Source organism: Gavialis gangeticus, unplaced genomic scaffold (assembly GCF_001723915.1).
Source record: "Gavialis gangeticus isolate Ggan-Ray unplaced genomic scaffold, GavGan_comp1, whole genome shotgun sequence".
Taxonomy (NCBI): domain Eukaryota; kingdom Metazoa; phylum Chordata; order Crocodylia; family Gavialidae; genus Gavialis; species Gavialis gangeticus.
In genome coordinates, this window is record NW_017729000.1 from 24,104,145 (window position 1) to 24,116,520 (window position 12,376).

The 12,376-nt window shown below is 52.9% G+C and overlaps 1 protein-coding gene across 1 annotated transcript in view; it reads left to right on the plus strand.

The window, feature by feature from the left end:
- ABLIM3 (actin binding LIM protein family member 3) overlaps nt 1-12,376 on the plus strand; it is a 117,353-nt gene that overhangs the window by 96,609 nt on the left and 8,368 nt on the right. The window contains exons 15-23 of the mRNA XM_019506433.1: nt 1,745-1,795; nt 4,216-4,350; nt 4,550-4,614; nt 5,348-5,495; nt 6,966-6,995; nt 9,030-9,088; nt 9,842-9,902; nt 11,311-11,318; nt 12,146-12,226. Of these exons, the coding sequence (XP_019361978.1) occupies nt 1,745-1,795; nt 4,216-4,350; nt 4,550-4,614; nt 5,348-5,495; nt 6,966-6,995; nt 9,030-9,088; nt 9,842-9,902; nt 11,311-11,318; nt 12,146-12,226 (638 nt within the window). The remainder of the gene's footprint in view (nt 1-1,744; nt 1,796-4,215; nt 4,351-4,549; nt 4,615-5,347; nt 5,496-6,965; nt 6,996-9,029; nt 9,089-9,841; nt 9,903-11,310; nt 11,319-12,145; nt 12,227-12,376) is intronic.

Below are 12,376 nucleotides of genomic sequence, written 5' to 3' on the forward strand. Positions count from 1 at the left end.
CCACTCCCTCCCTCGAGCCGGTAAGCGGTAGGACACATCCCCTGGGCGAGGCCATCCATAAACCAGACCTGCAGCATCCCCTTCACTTCCCTGCAAGTCCCCACTCACTCGCCCTGTTCTCCACAAAGCCAAGTTCCCTACAAGGATCCTGCCCCCTCCACTGCCATCCCTCTTGCCCTTCCTCCCTTGAGGATCACAAGGCAAAGCTTGTCTGTGAGGCTTTTCTACATTCATTCTTTACACACGATGTATTTTATACTCCCCCTAGGGCCCGCTGCTCCCTTCCCCCAGAGTCTTCTGGGCTTGCCCGATGGCTACTTCCCTCCACAAGGGACTCCAGGGGGCCACCAGGTAAGGCCCACTGCTCTCCCCCCATCTATGCACAGCCTTTGAGGGGCTGGAAGGATACGGGCACCCATCCCCCCTCCAGACACAGGGAGCAGGAGGAAAGGATGCCTATCCTCTCCCCACTGCAGCCACCATGACAGGCTGAACCACTTCTCAAGTCCCTGAAAAGCCAACCCACTTCAATGAGCTTTAGAGGCCTCTGACCTACTCTTCCCTTCCTCCTCTCTCCTCCCCAGCCCTTGAGGGTACTTTTGGGATTGGCTGGATCCGTGCTCCAAACCTTTGTAGGGTCTAAGCTTGGAACACAAGCTCCTGACTTTGCACCTGGCTTTTATCTCCAGGGGAGCCCCTCGTGGTAACACTCTGGGACCAAGGGCCCCCAGACTTTGATGTCCATCTTTAAAGCAGCCAGCCACACACACAGGCCTGGTAGAAGTATGGTGGGTCTGGATTAGAGCTGCTGCCCCACAGCCACTTTCTCTGGCTTTACCCACAGAGCCAGCCCACAGCTGCAGATGATGCCAGTTGTCAATTGTACAGACACACGCAGGATCCCAGGATCCCTGAAGCAGCCCTGCCTGGCCCCATCCCCACCCCGCTACCCCTCAAGCACAGTTGTGTGCTGGAGCTCTGGACCGCTTGCTGATGTCTTTTATGGATGGCCCCCTCCCTGCTCTGCCAGCTGGTGGCTAGGCCCAGCTCTGGGGCAGTAGCTGTAGGCACAGTCTCCAGGCAGCTTCCTTCTCCTGGCTTGCTTTTTTCTTTTTGGCTGAAAGAGGCTTTGGCTGATTTTGTTCTGCTCTCTGGTGGCTTGTGGATGATTCTTCTGAGCTCCATCTCCCCTGAGACAGTGTTCCACTCCTGAAAACCCATCAGTAACAGCCCAGACTGTGAGGCTGACAGACAGGGAGGGACCACCAGACATGGTCTCCATGTGCCCTCTTCCCTTCTCCAGATAAGTTTGTCTGGGAAGCCCCAATGCCAAAAGACACAAGGAGAAGCATCTGCCATCCCAACAGTGCATGTTACCACCGAGCATGCCTGCTGCATGTCCTCACATGCACACGCACCCACTCTACTTCTCTTCCATTGGGTTTTCTATAGTGCCCATCACCATAGCATCTAGGCACGTAGCTTCCAAAGCAGGCTTGAGGCCTTTTCTCTCCATCTCAAAACCCCAGCTGGCACTTGGTCCAGCTCCCTGGAACTTGAGTGCATTGTTTTACTTAAAGATCCATGGTCATGAACAATACCAAATACAACAAGTGAGCAACATGGGATTTGCTTCTCCTGCCTCACGACCTCAGCCTCCTGCAAACTTGCACTGACCTCACCCTCCTTTCTCTGTTTTCTCTTCCTCTCCCTTTTTTTGTTCTCTTTCTTCTTCTTCCACCAGCTGCTGGAGAGAGTAACATCTACCGGAAACCTCCCATCTATAAGCGACACGGTATCGTGTGGGCACTGTGGTGGGGTGGTTGCCAGTGACTCAGTAGTCCTGGTGTCTGGAGAGCAGGGCTGAGAGGAGGGGCCAGATGTTGCCTTCTGACCCCTTGCTGGGAACAAGCAGTAGCTGCAGGGGCTTTGATGGGGTTACTACAGATTATGCCTGCCTGGGAGTGAGATTTGATTAGTTCAGGAAAACAGGGAATTGGACCATGTGGGTACCTTATGGGCAGGGACCTGAAGAGCAAGTAGCAGAAAGAAAAGCTGGAAGTACTAGGAGGGTCATGGCTGCATTTTCTAGTGGGGCTTTTGTCCTCAGAGCTGGGGCTTCCCATCCTCAGGAGTAGGACTTCAGAGCTGAGGTCAAGGCTGAGGTCAAGATCAGCAAAGAGGCAGGTCCCAAGGTGGGTGGAGGGTCCCAAGGATTGCTGCACCTGCAGTTCACTTTAGGGCAGTAGGATTCAGCCCCCACCACACAATCATCCCAAGGATGGAGACTTGTCACTAGGGCTCAGAGCTCGCCCAAAGTGGGAAGGCTGGAGGTCAGGAGCAAGGGTTGGTATCACAGCAGTGGGGTGAGAGGGGAACAGTGGAGATGTGAGGAGGCTGCAAGCCAAGAAGGTGGAGGGCAGTGACAGCAGAGGGCAGGGAGGCCTGGGACAGCAGGAGGCTGCAGGACTAGGACAGTAAAAGACACTGGGCAGTAGGGACACTACCATAACTTAGCTGGATGGATGGAACTGAAAAGGGAATCCAGCCTTCACATGAACATTTAGGGACCAAACTCAGACTGTCCCCTGCAGACATCACAGACTGGACGAAAGCCAATACTCAAGACCCATGTGTCAGGGCTGGCCTGTGGGTAGGTGTGTGGGGGTCACTGGGGAAGTGCCTGGGTGTGGGGGGGATGTCACAGGCCAGGTGCTGGTGGAGGAGGGCTCCTTCTACATCCCCAGTTTGCTTCCATTTGCTGAGGTGCAGCAGCTTTCCTTGTGCATCAGTAACCGCGTGTCTCCTTCTCTCTCCCTTGAATCTCCTCTCTCCTGTCCACCTTGCTCCCCTACTGCCCCTGCTGACTGTCTGCGCCCCCTGCACTGTAAGTAGCTGCCTTTGCTGCCTTCTCTGTGGCTGCCATGGTTAGTTACCGAAGGGGTCTGCTTGCTCTTCGCTGTCTCAGATGTGGGGGGTTGGCTTGGGCACCATCTCCCTGGGTTCATCAGAGGCCAAGCCTGGCGGGGGGCACATGCTGCCCTCATGCCCTCGCTGGGGATGAGAGAACAGGCCACCGTTTTGTTTTCTTAACAGCACAGCAGAAGCCTCAAAGATTTGGCCAAGTGGCCTGGACCCTGGCATGCACGCCGGCCCCAGAGCCACCGCAAGCTATAGCTTTGCAGCACGGGAGCAGGGTGCTAGCAAGAGACAGCGATAGCAAGCATGGGGCTCATGTTCTGGCTCCTCTCCCTGGCACACCCACCCTCGCAGCTCCAATGGCCAATGCAGGCAACTCGCCACATCCACTTCCCCCATCCCTGTAGATTATGCCTTCTGGGATCATGCTCCCTCCTCAGTCCTTTCCCTCATGGGCATCTGCTCATGCTGCCATGTCCCTAGAGTGCTTTTAGTCGTCTCTTCTGGTGATGGCCAGGGCACTGGACTTGATGGCCCAAGAGGCCCTATCTAGTCCTTTGTTGCTTTGTATTCCTGAAGTATCTCCCTTCAGCCTCAGTGGGTGGAGTACACATTACAGATTAAGCAAAAATCAGGAAAGGGTGCAAGCCAACACCATTGTGGACTCTGGACTGGGATTTCTGCTTCCCCTTGCTGCTGTAAGGTTGGTGGCAGGCAGAGGCAGAGCCTTCAGACCTAGAGAGCTCCTGCTCCAGTCCATTCTGCACAGAGCCACCATGAGCATGGCTCAGGGTTCAAGGAGCCAGCAGGTTTTGTTCTTTCACCTCTCAGTGCCCAATGCTGAGTTGTGTCTCTTTGTGCCTCTGGTGTAAAATAAGGTGATAGGGGATGTGAGGTCCCACCAGCTAGTGTCTAATCTGGGTAGGCTTTTGTCTATGCACTAATGAGGAAAGGCTGGGAAGCCACTGGGCAGAGAGGGGAGGATGTGCCAGAGTCCTGTCTGGTAATTAACTCAGATGGGTCTGAGGAAAGCCAGGTGGAGTGAGACCCACCAGACTTGTCCTACTCACAACTCTGCCCTGGTGCCCTCTGGTTTAAGGGAATGATATCAGCCCCCACTTCTTCAGGAGCAGTTTGTGCTTCATATCATGCTGTCACTGCTCTTTGTCTCCCAATAGAAGCTCACCTAGGAGTGGTCTGGGGGTAGGAGGGGACTGCCTATCTTCCTGGGAGGGCTGTGGTGACTCCAGAATTCAGGCTTCCCTCTAAGCTGCGCTTTACCTGTTGCCCTTGCAGACCACCCGCCTGCAGCCACGAAAAGCAAAACCAGCGAAGACATTGCACAGTCCTCCAAGTACAGCCCTGCCTACTCTCCAGACCCCTACTACCATTCGGAGTCAGAGTACTGGTCTTTCCAGAGCTCCCCCAAAGGTAATGCCACCTCCTGGGGCCCAGCAGAGGTCATTTCCTGGGAGGGGATGGGAAATGACTGCAGAGCGATGACACTGAGCACAGCCCTGTCCTCAATGCCATCATCTTGGGGTGACTATCATTTATTTCCAGACTTGGGACCTGTTTGTATGTAACCATCCTTGTGCCACATCTGATTCTTCCCTGTGCCTTATTGCAGTACCCCGAGCCCGGAGGTTCTCATCAGGAGGAGAAGAGGATGGGTATGACCGGGGGATGCACAAGGTGAGCCAGGGTCTCCACCACTTTCACCCCATCCTTTGGCATCTTCTCTCAGTGCCCCCAACCAAAGGAGGGGAGAGGCTTGCTGGCTGTTAGAAACCATTGTAAGTCACATACCTTGCCCAGGATCATGGCAGAGGCAGGCTGTCTCCATCCAGCATCTCATTCAGTCATTGTTGCAATGTGGTACCTTCCTTTGTCAAATGGGTGGGGACTGTTCCCATCCACACCCTGCAAGAAGGAATTTCTGCTGGACTCCAGCCATTCCAGGCTTGGGATCACTTTCTGGATGCTTTCCAGCCCTCCATGTTCTTTCCCTCTCCTGGTGCAGGGGCTGGCAGATGTAATGAACTTGGATAAGGTACCCCACCTCTGAAATGTACCTGGAGAGGGAAACTGACCCTGCCATAGAGAACAGGCATTGCTTGGGGAATGGAGGAACCAATTTCACTCACCATAAAACACCAAGAGCTCCTCAATTTTGCAGTGTGTGTGTCACGTTGGAAGGGACAACCATACAGACTTGCAGGTGTTACCTGGTCTCAGGGCAGAATCAGTCAATTCCAGTGCTGGTGGCATTGTGCATTTTCACTGGGAGATGATATGTGGCCATCTTCTGTGATGCTGCCGGTGCTAACTGAGGGAAGCTGATTTGGGGTGAGGAAAGCAGCTGCTGCTGCCACCTTTCTGCCCCACATAAAGCTTCTTCCTTTCCTTCTGTCTTTCTGGTGCCTAGATCCAGAGTGGCATTGGCAGGCTGATCCTGAAGGAGGAGATGAAGGCACGATCCAACTCTTACGCTGATCCTTGGACGCCACCCCGCAGCTCAGCCAGCAGTAGAGAAGCCCTCCATACAGCTGGCTATGAGAGCTCTCTGAACGGCTGTAAGGAGTGCCATGACCATGGTGCTAGCGGGGGAGGCAGAGGGGCTTTCCAGCTCTCACCAGACAAAGTGTCTGTGGCTCATAAGTTTTTGGGAATTCACTGACCTTTGGAGTAGGGGAGGAGATACAGACTGCTTCAGGGGCCAGGTCTGCCTGGGCTGTATCAGATCCAGCAATGTAAGAGAGGAAGGATTACTGGCAGTCCAAGAATCCCTCCCACAGAGGTCTCTTCTGTGGCCTCCATGTGAAATGAGCTGGTGAGTCTCATATCAAATCACTGGCTTTCCCACCTTCTCCTCTATTCTGATTGGCGTTTCATTGCGTCTGTGTTCCCAGAAGGTGGAGAATCCATGAGGTGACCAGGTCTCAAGTCATATTGAATCCATAATGATTTCTGTGAGGTAGAAACACCCCCCCTGAGAAACATAAAGACAAATGTATGCTCAAGATACTAGGCATTTTTGAGTTTCCATGGGAACCCCTCCACTTTGTGTCTGTGAATGTTACACACACGTCTGCTCAGGCCATAGCATCTCCCAGAACTCCCTAACAGCTCAAAAGGTTCTTGCATTAACCTTTGATGGCCCAGAGATGATGCCACCTTCATTTTTCCATTTTCTACGGGTGGAGGGATTCAGGCCTGCTGAGTACATGCCTGCAATCGCAAGGCTGGCCACCAGATGGCACCACTAGTGGCTTTCCAAGCCAGTGGTCTAATTGGATTAGGCCAGGCTGAGTGAGTAGGTGATGGGGTGTGGAGGTGACCCCAGGCTGCTGTGGTGCCCGCCCATGCAGATGCTGTGCCACTGCTGTGACCTCCCTGAATAGTAACCAGGGGGTTGCAGGGGCTGCTGCTATTCACAGTCAGTTCGGTGGCCTCTCTGTGGCCAGAGGAGCTGTGGGCCAAAGGGGCAGCTGGGCAGTGCCCCAGACTGCTTCATCCTCCATGCCTCTCCCTGCACTCTCCTTCCACCCTCTGGGCAGCCCCGGCTGCCTCACCTCAGAGGCAGTGTTGCTCCTGCATGACAGACCTGCATAGGGCGGAGCCTGGTCCAGTGGTCAGAGCAGGGACACTAGAAGGTCCCCCTTCTAAACTGCCTGAGCAGCCACTGCCACTGACTGCATGAGCAGCCTGGTCAAGTCCTTGCTCCATAATGAGACCTGCAGCAGTGGCTGTGCAAGGCTGGGGGCTGGGAGGCTTAATTCACCAGGCTTTGGGAGTTGCTCTTTTTGACCCTAGCGGAAGATGCCATAAACGGTACAGGATCCATGCAGTGGGAACAGAAGCCCTGGGGTGGGGTGGGGTGTGAGCTTGCACAGGGATGAGTGGTGGATCCTGCACACAGCCTCAGGGGCCAGGCTACCTCAAGGAAGGCAGGGACATGGTGGATGTGTGGTGGGCAAACCTGGCTCTCTGGTTTGGCGGTGCTTTCTAGCTGTGCTAACCATCAGTTTTCCCTCTGCTTGCAGCTCCCCGTGCGCATTATCTGGCGGACAGCGGTAAGTGCATCTCCCCTCTCTCCTGCATTCAGTGCTTCTCCATGTTACAAAACCATCAAGGGAGTGGTCTGGGGGTGAGAGCAGGAATGGAAGCTGGACTAGGAGCCTTGCACCTGCTAGAGAACTGAATCCACAGGTTCCAGAAAGCATCTAGTCCCCCCCACCTTGGGGAAGGAAATTCCCTGGGCCTTGCAGGAGCAGACTGAGTGATACAGAGGGCTGAGGGCATGTTGGCTACAGTCTAACAAGGAAAGGGTCCATGAGACTCTTGCACGGATCCTGTTTGTCCAAGACAGACCCTTACAGAGGTGTGACTCTCTGTTTTCTAACATGCCTGTGGATCCTCAGGAAAACTGCCCGCCACAGACCAGAACCTGTATATCCCCTTCCTGTTTGCATTATCGTGCATGTATCTGCATTACTAAAGTGTCAAAGAGCCCTGTATGTGGGTCAAGAGCTCTTGTGTAGAAACACAGAACAGAAAGATGGTCTCACCCAAAACAGCTCACAGTCAGAGTAGAAGACAAGAGAGGATAAATGAAGCCAGACAAATTGTGGAGTGCAAGCTGACCATGAGAGCAATATCCAGAATGATCTGCAGTGCTCCAGCATCCCAGCTACTGCCAGGCTTTCTGTAGGCAACAGGGGAAAGACTTCAGCAGACTTGGAGGAAGCTTATCAGCTGGTTTGGCTGAAATAGAGTGGAGCTCGTCTTATATATGTAGGATGGAGAGAAAGCAGGGGAGAAAGTTCTGAGCTAGTTTGACAATTACATAAGCAGAGGTAGAGACCAGCTTCATAGCCCTTTCAGAGCCTCTTGGTTATGGATGAGACACACAGATAGGGTAGGAAAGGCCATGAAAGGCCTGGAAGATGAAGATAAGCCAGGGGTTTCATTCAGCAAGAAAGGGAGAGCTAGTGGAGGGATGCAGAGATCCAGTACTGTGGTCAAAGTGCTGGGTGAGAATGGCCCCAGCATCAGCATCCTGCATGGTGGACCTGAGCAGGCCAAGGCTGCATTTGTCAAAGCCAGAGAAGAGCGTGGCAGTGATCAAGGTTGGAGATGAGGGGATCCTGGGCAAGAGTTTTAGCTGGATGGATGGACCAGAAAAGACATTTCTTAGCAATGTTAACGCAGAAAGATTCAGCAAGACTTGTACAATCTGGATGCTACCACCCAGGGGGAGGCTTGAGCAGAAGATAAGCTATGGGTCTGAGGAACAGGCCAGAGGACGCTATAGACAATAATGATTCAGAAAGAAGGTAGGAGACTAGAAAAGATTAAGCCATTCTTTAGCACTGTTGAATTTGAGCTGATGGCTAGACAATCATGAAGAGAAGTTTAAGAGACAAACCAAGATTTTAGTGCAGATGGAAAGCAGGTCTGGAGCAGAGATGGAGGTGTGTGAGTCTTCTTCATGGATATGGCAATTAAATGCATGTTTGCAGATGGGATAACTCAGAGAAGATGACAGAGCCCTTGGGAATACCCAGAGAAAGATACAAGGAGACAGGGAGGATGGAGGAGAGTGGTGAGGGTAGAGACACCAAAGCCAAGGAAGGACTGAAACCAGGAGGAAGGGCAGGATGAAGGGTGTCAAAGGCAGTGGACAGGATAAGGAGCATGATAATGGAGTCTTGCTCCTGGGCAGAGAAGAGGGTCACTGGAGACATCAGCAGTCATCGTTTCAGTGGCACACAAGGGTGGTAGCTGGGCCAGAGGGTGTTGAGGGTGGAATCAGAGGAGGGGAACTCCAGACAGCCATTGTCACTTGGGGTGCACCGAACTGAGCAGGGTGACATGGTGGTAGGGGGGTGGAGCAAATGAGATGGGGGGGTTCAAATGTGAGGAAAAAGCATGTTTCTCTCATGGGGGGAGGACAGATGGAGACTGAGAGGGTATGGAGGGAAGGAGAGAGGATAGAGTAGGATCCCTGGGGCACGTGAAGCAGGGAGCAGTTTGTGGTTCAGCCTGTGCTCTGTCTGGGGCAGGTCCTGCTTGTTGGGGTGTGCAGCTTGTTTTCTTCTTTCCAGATCCCCTCATTTCTAAATCTGCGTCTCTTCCTGCCTACAGACGGAACGGGCTGCATCGGGTAAGTGTGGCCAGCTGGCAAGGGCCAGTGCTCTAGCACATTACTGCTGGGGGAGTATCTGGGACATGAACTCCTTTGGAATGGGGCACAGAGCAGTTCTCAGGAGGCCAATGGCCCCATGGGGATGACCTCCCCTTTTTGCCTGGCTTCCAAACCCTCCTGCTGAAGTTGAGGATCCTCAGGACTGGAGGGAAAGGGAGTGGTTCTCTACAGGTACCTTCATTCCCTTGTCCTTGCCCTGCCTCCAGGCCCTGCATCCTCCGCTGAGGCACAGGGAGAGATCCCCGAGGGTATTTCTGTGTGGATTCCAACTGGGGGATTGAGGCCAAAAAGGTGCCATCCAATCCACGGGATTTAGCTGTGGCAAAAATCTCTTGGTAATCGTGGAGTTCAGATCTTGGAGGATCTGGCCTCCACTTGGGGTGTGGGAGATGTGTGCACTTGCCAGTATGGCATTTTAGTGCATAGCAAAGGCTAAAGAAATAGCCTGTGATCACTGCAGGGGGCTGGGAGGAAGGAGACCTGGGTTCTGGTCCTGCCATTGACTCACACTGTGACTTCGGAAAGTCACATCACCACCCTGTGCTTCAGCTTCCCCATATTCCATACCACTGTGGAGGGTACTGGGTTGATTGGTTAACTAAGATTTTTAAAGCACCTGAGATCCCCAGATAGAAAGACCCCTACAGGGGCTAAGCCTCTGTATCAAAATCCCTCCTGCTGACTCCCTGTATGTTCCCATTTCTCTTGCAGCCTCCCAGTGCTGAACTTTTCCACTATGACAGCACAAATGCCGTCAACTGGGGGATGAGAGGTAAGCGGGGCAGTGGGAAGCCTTAGCAAGTCCTGCTATAAATGCAGCTCTGCCCAGACCCCAGGGCTGGGGCCCTCTGGCAGGCCCAATATTCTCCTCCTGATCCAGAATATCAAAGGCAGCTTCCTTGCAGTGAATACAATGGCCATTATTTGTGTGGCGCCTACACGAGAGACAATGTGTTGTGCTGCTGTGTACCACCCGGGGCTGGCCCTGCAGCAGCAGATAAAAAGGGCGCTGTCACATGATGGGTCGTAGAAGGGTTAAAAGCCTGAGATTGAAGGACTGCAGATAAAGCCTCTAATATAACAGTCCCCACAATCCTCCCTCTGCTTTGGCATTTCTACCTGACTGGGGAATGAAGATGGGCTGGTCCTCATCACTCTGGCTTTTAAGGCATCTGAAGTGAGCTCTAGCCCATGAAAGTGTGTGCTATATAAATATATACTTTAGTTAATCTAGAAGGTGCAAATCTACCCTGCCTTTTAAGGCTCTGGCCAGTTAGGTCCACATTCCCATGTGCAGTTCTCTGTAGCAATAAGCTTGCAAACCCAGCAAGGAAAGGGCTAAACCCAGCCCCCTGCACTGTTCCCCTTGCAATTTAAATGCTGTGTAATATAACTCTCTCTGTTACTATCAGGCCACTTCATCTCCCAAAGAGAGACTGCAGGGCTGAGGGATTCATCCCTACCAGATTCATCCCTACCTTCCTCTTAGCCTGGAGCCAGTCTAGCCCCTTCACCCAGCTGGACCCTCAATTTTGGAAACCCCTCTAGGACATTTCACCAATCCTTCCATCACCACCATTGTGCCCTAGCAATTCCTGCCTTCCACAGTGGCCCTCAGAGGCCGGGAGCAGCTGGGTATAGGCTGGTTACTGTAGAGCCCCCTCTGCCCCCTTTTACCCAGGCCCTGGGCCAAGCTTAGCACCAGCACAGGGGAGAGTCCCAGCCCATTGTGCTTTGAAAAAAACTTTCAAAAGATATTAAAGCAGCAAGAACCTTTCAAGGCTAAAGAACTCTGATAGGTGCCATACTCCATGCAGCTGGTCCTTTGAAACTAATGTTAGTGATAGCTTCAGAGTCCCCCATGGGCTCAGGCCTTGGCACATCCTCAGGATTGCTGCTGCATCATCCAGGCTGTGGACCGTCAGAGGCAAGGGTATTTCAGGCTGCATTAAGAGCAGTGGATGAGATTCCAGACATTGTTGGGGCACCAGGAGCTTTGTAAGTGAGAGGAAGGAGCCTGGGCATTGCAGCCCATGGACCCAGGACAGACAGCAGGGAGGAGCGAAACAGTGTGTCTAGTGCCTCTTAGGGAAGATGAGGCTCTTGCCTGGTACCCAAGGGCTGGAGGCTTCTGGATGATTCAGTTCTCTGACTCTACCCTTTTCTTTCTCTCCCTACAGAATACAAGGTAAGACTATCCCCAAGAGGCTATGTCCCTTCTCATCAGAGCACCCATCTCCAGCAATGCCATCTTATCCCTGAATTCCATCTGGGCAGCATCCCAAAGGCATTGTCCCGTGGGCAATATCCCATTCTTCCATCTCCTGTGCCCCTGTGGTGGTCTCCAAAGCCCATGGCTGGATAGAGGCCTCTTCAGAGGTTTTACATTCCCACAGAAACCCCTTGCATTCACTTTTATTTTATCCCTTTGGCTCTGTACTGCATGACCCCGTTCCCCGTGTATGGCCACCTCAGACAAAACTGGAGTGGCTTTTGTCTCAAAATGCTCTGCCCAGCAAACAAGCACACTAGTTGGTGGGGGTAGTGATAGGATGGGTTACCACATACACAAGCTCTGGGCACTTCAACCTATTCTGTGCAGAGAGGGGATGTGGGGCACAATGTTAGCTCATTTCCTGCTCTATGAGAAGAGCCAGGAGACCATCAGCTTCAGCCTGAAGAGGTACTAGAGTGCAAAAGGCCTGCTAGCTTAGTGTCACCTCTGGAAGTCAGCCTCTTACCTGCACAGCATGCCTGCCTAGAAGCTCAGTCTGAGGTTAAAATTATGCTGTGGAAGATGGATCTGTATTCTCCCCACCAAGAGAACAGCACCAATGAGCAACACTGGATTTGATCATGGACTAGCCACTATGCTGTGAGCCCTTGTAGACCCATAGCTTTATTAATCCACTAACTGATAGAGATAACCCAGCTCTTGACCCCACTTCCCCCCTCCCCAGCCTGCTTCCCTATCTCTCAGGTCCAAGAACCTATTCATCCCATCTCTCTCTGCAGATATATCCCTATGAGCTGCTTCTGGTAACCACCAGGGGAAGGAATCGGCTGCCCAAAGATGTGGACAGGACTCGGTTAGAGGTTAGTGAAGCCTTCTGCACAATGTCCTTGGGAGACGGCTTGTGCCTGGTCCTTCCTCCCCCCACAGAGACTTGCTTTCAGACTGACTTAAGTCCTTCCTCAAAGCAGCCTTACAATAGTGGCTGGGTTGGGTTGGGCTGGGCTGGGTGG